This window comes from Amblyomma americanum, chromosome 2 (genome assembly GCF_052857255.1).
Source record: "Amblyomma americanum isolate KBUSLIRL-KWMA chromosome 2, ASM5285725v1, whole genome shotgun sequence".
In the NCBI taxonomy this organism is placed as follows: domain Eukaryota; kingdom Metazoa; phylum Arthropoda; class Arachnida; order Ixodida; family Ixodidae; genus Amblyomma; species Amblyomma americanum.
The window spans coordinates 17,735,310-17,747,544 of record NC_135498.1 but is presented as its reverse complement, the minus strand read 5'-3'; the positions used below and the strand labels follow the sequence as shown (position 1 = coordinate 17,747,544).

The following is a 12,235-nucleotide window of genomic DNA, read 5'->3' as shown; positions in this document are numbered from 1 at the left end:
ATGCTGCCCCCCCAGTACCCGTACCTATTTTCGAACAGGTCCGATCACCTCCTGCGCGAGAAGGGGCTTTTGTTTGGTGAGGCTAGCGTTCAGGCCTTAACCAGACCGAGAGTTCGGGAGCTCGCTGCAAAGGCGGTGGTTGCGGGGCCGACGTTGTCGAACAATGAAAAAGGGTCGGAGGCGCAGCAAGCTGATATTCCGAGCACGTCAGAACTAGATAAAATTGAGCCTGTAGCATTGAAGGCACCAGGTACTGGAGAGGAAATGCCCGACAAGGGAAAGTTAGAAGAGCTTCCGGTCGAGCTTCCGGGACTAGGCTCAGTTACGAACAGGGAAGACACCGATCAGGTCATTAGTGACTTAATCATTAAAGCACCGCTGTCGGCTGAGCAGAAAATCGAACTACACCAACTCTTACAAGAGTTTCAAGGTCAGTTCTCTGAGAGGCCTGGTAGGACTTCTGTCCTTACTCATGATATAGAACTTACCTCGCCAGAGCCAGTACGATCCAAGGCGTACCGGGTGTCACCCCGCCAGCGCGATATTATGGAGGCTGAGGTAAAGAAAATGCTACAGCTCGGTGTTATTGAGGCGGGTGAGAGTGATTATACCTCCCCTTTGATTTTAGTTGAGGTACCGGGCAAGGAACCTCGTCCTTGCGTCGACTACCGCAGGCTTAATTCTATCACTAAGGATCAAATTTATCCGATCCCTAACATCGAGGAGCGCCTTGAGAAAGTTAGTAGCGCTCAGTTTATTTCCACCCTAGATCTTGTCAGGGGTTATTGGCAGGTTCCACTTACAGAGGAGGCTAGTAGGTATGCGGCGTTCATTTCACCAATGGGAACATTCCGTCCTAAAGTTTTGAGTTTTGGTTTGAAGAACGCGCCATACTGCTTTTCAAGCCTCATGGACAAAGTGTTGCGGGGACAGGAAGAATTTGCTTTACCGTATTTAGACGACGTAGCGATATTCTCCGCATCCTGGTCTGAGCATATGGCACACTTGCGGGCAGTGCTAACCCGCCTGCGCGAAGCGGGCTTGACAGTCAAGGCTCCCAAGTGCCAATTAGCACAGGCAGAGGTTGTCTACCTCGGTCACGTGATTGGACAGGGTCGTCGCCGCCCCTCTGAAATAAAGGTGGCCGCTGTGCGAGACTTCCCGCAACCGCGCACGAAGACCGATATTCGGTCGTTCTTGGGTGTCGCCGGCTACTATCAGAGGTACATCCCCAGGTACTCCGATATCGCGGCTCCCCTGACGGATGCTCTAAGAAAAACAGAGCCCCAAACAGTCGTCTGGAGCGAGACAAAGGAGAGAGCTTTTAGCGCCCTAAAGAGCGCCCTAACAAGCCAGCCTGTGCTACGATCGCCAGACTATACCAAAGGGTTCGTTGTTCAGTGCGATGCTAGTGAGCGAGGCATGGGCGTTGTACTGTGCCAAAGGGACAATGGAGAAGTGGAACACCCCGTCCTGTATGCTAGTCGTAAGCTGACCTGTCGTGAGCAGGCGTACAGCGCCACCGAGAAAGAGTGTGCGTGTCTCGTGTGGGCCGTTCAGAAATTGTCATGCTACCTAGCCGGCTCGAGGTTTATCATTGAGACGGATCACTGCCCTCTCCAATGGCTGCAGAACATCTCTCCCAAAAATGGCCGCCTCCTGCGCTGGAGCCTCGCTTTGCAACAATATTCCTTTGAGGTGCGTTACAAAAAGGGGAGTCTCAACGGTAACGCCGATGGCTTAAGTCGAAGCCCCTAACGTAGGAATCCGCCTCAAAGTTGTTGGTTACTGATGTTTTCTTCCTGAGGCAGGATTTTTAACATATTGCTTTTGTTTAGTGTTTCAAAGTGATTATGTGCTTTCTAGTGCAATTTTCCAATTTGTGGACGCGTTCTGAGTGCTGCTTGACTACTGTAAGGAACTAGGCAGTAGTATAAAAGGGGAAAGAGCCTGGCAGAGCTTAGTGAGGGTTGTCTCGTGCTTGCTGACTGAGCGGTTGCGTTTCGGCGTAGTTCTAACGCTTGCTGGGAACGAGCACAAAAATGGCAACTCTCCCGAAGTGACTTTACAGTGTCCTATGTGATCCTGAACCCGAGAACGAGGCCTTCTCTGTGCGCTGCGCTCAAGCAACGTCGAGGGACGATCGGTTTCGATTACGAGCATCATCGAGCGACATCCCTCTGGACAGCGGATGCAGTCCCCTGACCATCGGGATCTCCTTCTCCCGGCGGGGCGGTCTGTTACGTCTCGCCTACCTACGACGCGCGGTATAGCCGGCGCGGATGCAACGGACGCCGCGGCTTCGTTCATCGCCGCCGCGACGCCTCCCGCCAAGCGCGTCCAGGCATGTTTCAGTGCCACGTGTCGTCGTGCGTGCGTGTGTGTGTGTGTGCTTGTTTTGCCCACGCTTGTCAAAGCGCGGCAGCCGGGGAGAGGAGCTCCTCAACTGGGAGGCGAGGAGGTCTGACCGGCGCCGGCCTGGCGGACGCGCCCGTCACGCCTGAACATGTTCAAGCGTCGCCGTATCGGATGACTCTTCCCAAGCCGTTCCCTCTTGCCCTCGACTCCGAGGGTATAAAAAAAGACAGCTGCGCCGGACGCGAGAGAGCCTTCGATTCCTTCCTTCGAGTAACGTGGTCGCCCTGACCGGCTGCTCTTTTGAGATGCCAGAATAAACAAGTTGTTCTGTTGCCAGTCGAGTCATCCTTTGCCGGGACCTTCGGATGTTTCCAGCTTTGCCCCAGGCCGCCAGGCCAACGCTACCCTTGGGGCTTACAACCCAAATGCAACACAGGGTTCCCAGCTACGACGTCAGTGCAAGCCATGTATAGTCTCAAGTGAAGCGGTCACACTGAAGATGGCCAAATATTGGAGACATCCCTTTGACCCAGCGGCAACCAAAGTTTGAAGGAAGGAATCGTCGGAGGCACCGCGTTCGGAGAAATGTGAAATTCGGCGCGAGTTGACTTTGTATACTGCAGGTCGTTTTTCCTGGCCACTGCCACGATGTTGATTCCAGCCTCAAGAAGGATTAGGATGAGGCCCGTTTCACATGCTGCGACTGGACCGAAACTATCCGGTGTAGTCGGTGAAGCCGCAGTGCGATTTTCGGTCAGTGCTTTCACATGCGACACCGACAAAACGAATTCGGTCAGAGGAACAGGCAAGGTTCCTTGATGTTTGCATAGACAACCTATTATTAAACGCGACAGAAACGTCACACGGAATGTGTTGATTTTATGACCAGCGTATTTTTAGATGCAAGGCATTATTCCGTATGTTTTGATTAGAATAAACACTTTTGGTTCCACCGCGGTGACAGTGCCCACGTGACCGCACGTCGCACGCCGTCTCGGCGCTCCCCAGTGGTCAGTCGCAGAGCAAACACACCGACGCTGCGACTGAATTCCAACCGGACGGAACTCGATCGCAAGCCGTCTGCGACTAGACCGACGGCCCTCCCCATTCGCAGACCGACAGAATTCGCAGTGTCGCAGGCGAAAATCGCATGCATGTGAAACGGGCCTGAGGCGGAGCGCGTACGCGTGCTGTCGGCGGCGTTGTCGCGTAATGCGGCAAAATGGCGGGAACCTCGGTTTTTTGGGGTCCGCTGAATGTTTCCGCGATCTGAAAACACGATCAGACTGCAACGCCATCGGCCCCGCGCCTTTGAAGTCACCAGTTGCGGTAAGCATAGCCCGCAGATGGCACAAGCACTGCGAGCTATATTGTGGAAGACGTCTTTGGAATTGTTAGCATTGTTGGTATGGTATGGTGCGGTATGGTATGGTATGGTATGGGGGGGGGGGGGGGGGGGGGTTTAACCTCCCAAAGCGACACATGGGTTATGAGGAACGCCGTAGTGTAGGGCTACGGATTTATTCAGACCACCTGGGGTTCCTTAACATGCACTGATATCGCACAGTACACGGACATCTTGCATGTCGCCTCTATGGAAACGCGGCCTTTTGGAATTGTTCTTCGTGTGATGGGGTCCTTTTAGGCCACGTGAGCTTGCGTATTACCATGAGCTTGTTCTTTGCGTACTGGTCAAATTCGAGGCTCTGTGGTGCAAACCGAGTTCCGGACTATGAACGGACCTTGACCCGTATCTTCTACCACAACCGCGGCATGCTGGATTCGCGCTCGGGTCCCGTCTCGAAGTGTAGCTGCTGTGCGACCATTAGAAGAGGCAGGCTTCGAGGAGGGAAGGGAAGGGGTTTAATTTACTTAATTGCAGGATCAGAAAGTGAGGCATCGTAGGCATACGCTGTGCGGTCTGTTTTATACAGTTCACTATCCCCAGATCCCCACAGATGGGAGATGAGAACAATTTGTTCGTTCTTCGTGATGGTCCCCGAAACTGTTTCTTTCTCCTCCGAAGTGCGGAACAAGGAGCAAACGGTTCCAGTCGAGAGAGAGAGACAATCTATTTTACATAATGTAGTATTGAGAGAAAAAAGGAAAGGAAGAAAACCTCTTTAAATGTTCGTAATTTGCCCTGGTACCCATCTTGGGAATCTGGTTCCTTTCACCTCCTGACGGTGTTCGGGTTACGGATGGTCACTGGCAAAACTAAATATCTGAGAAATTTAGTCTCTAGGGGCTTGCTTCACGGTGGGTTTCTTTGTTTCCTTCTTTCTTTTTTTAATAATAATAATAATAATAATTGGTTTTTTGGGGAAAGGAAATGGCGCAGTATCTGTCTCATATATCGTTGGACACCTGAACCGCGCCGTAAGGGAAAGAATAAAGGAGGGAGTGAAAGAAGAAAGGAAGAAATAGGTGCCGTAGTGGAGGGCTCCGGAATAATTTCGACCACCTGGGGATCTTTAATATGCACTGACATCGCACAGCACACGGGCGCCTTAGCGTTTTTTCTCCATAAAAACGCAGCCGCCGCGGTCGGGTTCGAACCCGGGTCTTTCTTTCTTTCTTTCGTTATTTATTTCCTTCCTTCCTTCTTCCTCCCTTCTTTCTTTCTTTCTTTCTTTCCTTCTTTCTTTCGTTGTTTATTTCCTTCCTTCCTTCTTTCTTTCGTTATTTATTTCCTTCCTTCCTTCCTTCCTTCCTTCCTTCCTTCCTTCCTTCCTTCCTTCCTTCCTTCCTTCCTTCCTTCCTTCCTTCCTTCCTTCGTTCTTTCTTTCTTTCTTTGTTGCTTAGAAATTTGCCTGAGAGCGTGCTGAAGCTTAATGCTCAATGGAAAAGTGGTTGGCAGGGTGAACTCGGTTTCGACCTCAGCTATATTAGGACCAGGGCATCGTCAGTGCTTTTCTGCGCTCATGATGTCGTGCAGGTATATAGCCCACTTCTAATCCATGCTTGCGCGGAAGAGCTAGCTCCTCTGTTTGCATGCATGAACTTCAACGCGTGCAAGACTACTGTCATCCTACTTGGCGATGAAGCCACGGTCCAGGAAGGGCCTGCGCGTACAAACTCTCTGGGAGTGGCTATTACGGCTCGCTCAACTACGTGAGGCGTGCTTCGGCGGAAGCGCATATAGGAAAGGTGCGTGCGCATCATCCCACTGCGCATCATCCCACTGCGCATTTTCTGCACACGCGCGTGTGTGTGTTTGTGTGCGCGCACTCGTGATGCAACAGTCTCGTCGGCGAGATTCGGGGACAGCGGAAGGCGGCAGCCGCCCCGCTGCTGCTGTCGCGGTGGCGACGGCCCACTTTCGCCCGCGGACCCGTTTTCCGGCGGGGCGGAAGTGGTTTTCTCGACCACCGGAACAACCTGTCGCCCGCGCGCACAAAACAGATCTTCGCCGGACAGCTCTGTTCCGGCCCCCCTCGTTCCGCGGCTCTCTTCCGGTCCTCGAGCCCAGGTAATGCGGGCCTCTTTTGCATAACCCGGTGGCCCCGAATGTGGCGCGGGGAAACGCGCCTCTTGCGCACGTGTCGGCGCGCTGGACGTCGTGGATCAGCGCGGCCGCCGTATTGCCGGGGATTTTACGTCGGAGTTACAGCTTGGCGTATACTTGTAAGGAGACCCCCCCACCCCTTTCGGTTCTCGTGAAGGAGCTCAGTGCCGTGCGTGCGTTATAGCCAGGACCGTCGTCCTGAGTCCTGAAAGAGTCAACAGCCTGCATCGCATAGGAAAGGATAGGATAGGATAAACTTCATTTGCTCTAATTACAAGGTCATTCAGTGGTCCGACAGAGTTATTCCATCTTCCTGATGGTGATATCTTCTGTTTGGCAGGGTTGGTTCCCCTATTCCAGGGCTCCACTGAGGGTGGCTGCTCGTCGGGCATGCTGTATGAGCAACCGTTGTATGCACGGGTCGCCGCTGGAGAGCACCCTCTCCCACTGTTCCGCACTCGGGTTTTCTACTCTATGGAATGCTTTGTTTTTGCTGCATTGCCATGTAATGTGATGAAGGGTCGGCTTTGCGCCACACCACGGGCATGTGTCCCTATATTGCCCAGGGAACATTTTGCTTAGTGTGTTTAAGTTTGGGAAAGTCCCGGTTTGCAGTCTCCGCCAGTGTACTGCGTCATGTTGGTTTAGTATGTTGTGGGGTGGGGAGTATCTTATCCTCGTTCCTCTATGATAATTTAGTAGATCTGAATGCGTCGAGGTCACCGTCATGAAGTCCTCGGGGTCTCCGTCCGAACCAGCTCGGTTTGTATGCTCTGGAGCGATCTTGTCGACCCTTTGGTTGCCTTGCATCGCATAGGACCGTTAGAAGCGTTTGGTCAAGCTGTGTCGGCAACTGTACGTTTCTGTGTAACGTAACCGTTAGTTCATGGGGAATAACTACGCAAACTAGACGCGACACATAAGCGAACGAAGAGGCACACGCACTGGCTCGCAGTTGAAGTTTTAATGAAACGGCGAAGGAACAGATAACCACCGAAAACTGTGCACAGTACCACCGCGTGGAAACAAGGTTGTTCTGTGTGTATATTCCTCCGCCTTTTGATTAAACTTTCAGTTGCGGGTCAGCGCGCGTGTGTCTTCCTTGCCTTATGTGTCGCGTCCAGTTCGTGCTGTTTTTCGCCATGAATATTCAGCAACTAGTCCAAACTTTTGTTTTGCAACCGTTGCTCACACCGCTAGTGGCGCCGGGTCGTAACGGCTTTTGATCATTTTGTTTAACCAAATACTTTTACTTCTACACAATCTCACAAGTCGTTTGCAGCGCTGCGAAGGCTGTGGCGATCTGAGCCGGTCAGAACTGTATGCGTTGTTAAATGTGTTCCTCCGTGCCCCTCACCTCGCGACTAGTGGCTCCATCCCTGGAAAGGAAAGAGCACCAACGCTGCAGCTGCTGCGCTGTGGAGACTCGGCCGTCTGGGCGGACGCCGTGGCACAAAATGTTTCATCCTTCTGTCGTAACGACATACTTTTCTGTTGTTTTGTAGGATTTTTCTGTCGTTTTGTAGTTTTCTCTGTAGTACCTTTCTGTGTTATGCGGTTCTGTAGTGCTTTACTGTAGTAACTACTCAAAATTCTTTTGTCGTTGCAAGTTTTTTGATAATAACATTACAGAAAATCTGTTGTGACGACAGAAAATGTGTTTTTCGACTGGGCTCGCTGCACTTTCAAAACACCACAATGAAATACTTTTTTAATTACTGCAGTAATAATTTAAAAAATAGTCACAACACTGCTCAGATATTTGAGGGACTATTTGTTGTCTTCCCTTGCCTGAACTAGAAGAGAGAGCTTTGGCAATACAGCCGATAGTAGGCACGAAAGGAAAGGTGACGGGCCTTTGTCCCTTTGCTGTGGGGAGTGGGCTGCTCAGTCCTATACCGGCCCCGCACCTTCTCTTCAACTTCCCCCTTTCACCGGTCCCCACACCTAGGCCGAACAAAGAAAATCCCCTCGTACGTTTCAGAGACAAAGGCCCGTCTCTTTCCCTTCTTTTCCTATAGCCTCTACTGCATTGCCAAAAAACCCGTTACTAAGGGACCGACTAGTGCATTGTCACGACTGCAAATACGTGTCTTTTGCTGCTGCGGCACCGCTTTGAAAACTGCCTAATTGCTTAGCAGGGGAACGCGGTAGTTTTATGTGACAGCATACGATGGCACAGCTCTATTATTCCGAGCGAAAGCGTCTCGTACAACTGTTACATTGAAACTTGCATGGGGTCGCTTCTGTCTGCTTGCCTCCGGAGCAGCCACACACTGCTACGACATTCGTTGGCTTGCTCTTGTTGAGCCTAGCTTCACACGGTCTGGCCTCTGGCTACTTCGTAGCACTACCGGAACAGTATGTGCATGCCAGTGCTGCCGCACAGCTCGCCCATCTGGCGCTGTCCTGACGTTCCCGATAAGGTATGTGTGTTCCCATACCGTCGACGTCTATGTAATGTGAAGCATAGCGTGGACTCTTAAACTGCATTTGCCGATAGGCATCCATTGCGTTGTAACCTTTAACCTTACCGCGATCGGTCCGGCCCCCTGTCTGCCGCTCGCCTCTTACTGCACCCCAGTACTGTTTTGCGTAGTGACACGGTACAACGGCGTAATCTTTTCATTTTCAGTGGTGCCGAATTGCGTACCTTTTATGCTGGCTACATTACGCGATGCTGCCTTCCTTCGTGGAAGAGCAAACGTCTTTACTGTTGCTGTCCTTTAGCCCAGTCGTCGGTTTAGCCCTTTCAGTTCCTGTGGAGGATACTCTGTGGTCGTTGTGGAGCGGGCGATTTCACCAATTTTCCTGGTCGCATTTTGTTCGAAATCGTGCGGATCGAGTCGAATGGAGGGCTGCCCCACAGGATACGCCTGTTGCAGTATCTAGGCTTATTTTTGCTTCTGTAAAGGGGGCGTGTTATGGGTCATGTGAGAAAGGTACCGGACTGGGCTCCTCGTATCGGTGTTTCGGTCAGCTTGTCGGTGAGGAGGACAGTAAAATGTTCTTTACGTTCCTACAATGTCAATGTTCATTTCATGATGTTCATGTCATGTTCATTTCATGGCCAAAGGGTTCATGCTGCCTGTTCGTTAACGGCTTCAAGGGCGACCTGATGGTGCCAGCTCATCTCGCGTGGTTTTTCACCCGCTCTGACCGTGAGTGATAGGTCTGGGTTCGTAGATGCTTGTCAAGGTGCTGTTTGTGTTTGGAGGAACCCTGTCTCGATATGCCTTTAGTGACCCCTGGCTTTCAGAGCGCATTGTTACGTCTTCGTGTTACCCGCCCTTGGATGGTCAAAGCACCGTTTAGTGCTGGGGTGCGGCGCTTGTGTCCCGTCACACGGAAAGCACGCAGCAGATAAGCACATGGCATACTTCAGTGATCCACTCCTGGTAATACACATATGCAGCGCACAGTTCTACTTTGTCAGAGTTGCTCTTCAACTTTAGGTCTTTCTCACGTGTTATATATATCTGCCGATGCTTGCCGGATAATCACGAGGACGGCTTCACTGTGATGGCGCTGCGAAATCAAAACGCCTCCGAACGGCTGTTTCATTTTTTTTTTGTAATTTTAGTGTAGTTTGTTCGTTGTTTAATATGTACCTTGATGCTTTGTCCCGGCTCTCCCGTCGTTTCGTTTTACTGTGACAAAACATGTAGCAGCCGTTCGAATCGCATTCTCGTCCGGCGCCGTTTGCACACTTGTAAGTTTGGGGCCCTTGCGATGGGCAACTACTCTGTGGAAAACAGGGATGCTGACGAAATCGGCACTGGGAACATACCGGACCTTTAAATACGAAATTAAAGGAAAGAAAATATCTATGATAATTGTAGGGGAAGCTCTGTGTTGTTTGAGGTCAGGACTGGAGTTTTGCGGACTAAGACGTATGGAGTCAGGTACCACGAAATAGACACGTTGTGCATAACGTGCGTAGAGGAGGAGGAAACGGCTGAACACTTGATACTTTTCTGTAAAGGGCTTCACCCTACAGTGGAAAGCAGCGGGGCTGATTTACCCGAGGCATTGGCGTTTAGGGATAGTAAAGGGAAAGTAGATTTTAAGCGGGTAGAATTAACCAAGCGAAGTTTATATGATTAGCGGCTAAAAGCAAGACAGGAGTAAAATTTCACAAGTCATGGCTAGGTGGCTTGAGCCACAGCCCGATTTAAAGGGTTCAGCCGTATTCATCCATCCATCCATCCATCCACTTCTAACACCATCACCAGCGAGGCTATGTCCTCGTCGTCGTGTTGCTGGGGCGTACGATCTTAATCAGTCGGCTTGGCTTGTTTCGGCGAAATAAACGGCCGTCAGTAAAACAACAGGTTGTCGGAGACACGGCCGGTCGGTCGCGTTGCGGACGTCGGTAGGCACAGCTCGGGTCGCCCGTCGACGTGCAAGGAGCCGCTTTGCTTTTCTTCGCGACGAACGCAAACCTGTTCGGTGGGACGGGCGAGGAGCGGGCGAGATCTGGGCGGCGCGTACGCGGACGCACAATGCGGCCAGTTATACACGCGGGCCATTGTGTGCCGCCGACTCGCGGACACCAGGATCTTCACCCTCACGAAGTGGAGCAACGGGCGCGCTCGCTTCCTCGAGGGAAACCCCGTCCGTTGCCCCCCGCCGAATGTATGGCAGATGGACGACGCGCAAGGACAATGGATGCGCCTGGGAAGCGGCGACGGAGTGTGTGTGTCGAGAATAATTGCCGAAGCCGGACGGCACGTAGCGTAGCCACTCACTGACAGGGCATACGGCTTGACGTCGCTTTTACTCTGCTTCGGGGTATCGTGCTGGAGCATCGCCGTCGTAGTCCATTCCCCGGGAACGCTGTTTGCACCGAGGCTGATCGCGGCCTCCATCTGCGGACGTGACGCGGTGCTTTGGGTTGCGTTGTTCGGCAGTGGGTCCGAGTGAGACCGGAGTTGGGCCAGGAACCCTGCTCCTGGACGGTGCGCCGTCAGTGTGGTCCACCGAGCGCCGCCCTGAGCCACCGTGGATTGGCGCCAGTCGCCACCGTCGCTTTGTTGCTGCTGCGCCGTGGCGTACAGTGAACGTGGCATTCTTCCGCAAGCGGCCCGAAATAAAGGCTGAGAGTGAAGAGGCGCGGCTGTCACCTCTGCGGCCCACCAGCAGCGTGCGTGGCCACCGAGAGCCAGCCACGGCCAGGCCCCGCTCGGGGCGATCCCGGGGAGAGATCCCCCCGCTGTCCGCGCCCGGTTTCGTGGGCGAGTCGCGTGACTCGAAGAGTGGGGGAGAGGGGCGTTTCTTGCCGAAGACGGCGGCCATCGTGGTGTGTGTAGCAGGAAGGCGGGCTGACCCAGAGACCCTCGGGCCAATGTCAGGGCCGCCGCGCCGTGGCCTAGATCGGCGGCCGACCGGGAAACGGGGTCGTTCACACGCGCCACTGTTTGGTCGTCGTCGCGGGCGGAGGGGGGGAGGTGGCGACTGCTTCCGCGACGGGCCTCTTCCCTCGGCGCGGCGGCGGAGGAGCGCACGCGGAAGGGGCCCCCTTTTCTCTCGGGGCGAAAGCGGCGGCCTTCCTTCCGCGGCGACCAGTTTCCTCGCCGTCCGAGCGCCATGAGGCTCGGCTGACCCCCCCGCGCTGGGAGCCAGCACCATGGGCGACGCGCCGCCGCCGCCGTCGCCGCAGCCACCGCACCGCCCCGACACCGTCGTGCACAAGCTCGAAGAGGCCGCCCGGGCCGCTGTGCGTCGCGCTCTACGCCACTGCGCCAGGTACGCTGCCGCATTCTGCTACTTTCTCGGCGCCGCCGCATTTTTTTGCTGCTTGTGGCCGGGAGACCGCCTCCCTCGCCTGGGTCTTCGCCGTCAGCGGCGGCACACTGGGCCGTCGGACGACGACGTGTACGCTCCTGGCAGCCGCTCCTCCTCAGCGGACTGTGTCCTCGTTCGGTGCCGTTGGCGGACGCGGATTTTCGGCGCGGATTTGTCGTTCGCGGAGAGCTCGACTGCCGAGACTGTCTCGCTTTGATGGCTGCAGTCTGCGAGTCCCACGCAAGTGTAGAAGGCAGCGGTTCCTCCGATACCAGTGCTGGCCTTTGCGGATCCGTGCGCCGATCCTGTATACTCGGCCATTCGTGATGCCGGGCACTGTCACCTCGTGGGACTTCTTTGTGCCTGTCTAGAGGAAGTCGCGAAAGTGAAGGTTGCAGCCTGACAATTCGGGTGGCCATGGTGGTGAGGGAGAGGGGGGAGGTGAGACGCGGCTGTAAGCCTAGAAAAAACTTTTGCTGTCTCGCCGTGACTAACAACGAGCCTTGAGAGAATCTAGCGCACCGAATGCGTTGTGGGAGATTGCATCCGTACATGTCGTGCAGATGGCGAGTGCTGCTCAGT

General features: G+C 53.7%; 1 protein-coding gene across 3 annotated transcripts in view; it reads left to right on the top strand.

Moving 5' to 3' along the window:
• The window catches only part of Hmgcr (HMG coenzyme A reductase), a 77,236-nt gene that overhangs the window by 30,087 nt on the left and 34,914 nt on the right, over window positions 1-12,235 (top strand). The window contains exon 1 of one of the 3 annotated variants that reach the window (XM_077653354.1): window positions 11,446-11,614. The exons of the other annotated variants lie outside the window; for them this stretch is intronic. Within the exon in view, the coding sequence (XP_077509480.1) occupies window positions 11,496-11,614 (119 nt within the window). The 5' untranslated portion in view covers window positions 11,446-11,495. Of the gene's footprint in view, window positions 1-11,445; window positions 11,615-12,235 lie in introns of those variants that run through there. 3 annotated transcript variants of the gene reach the window in all.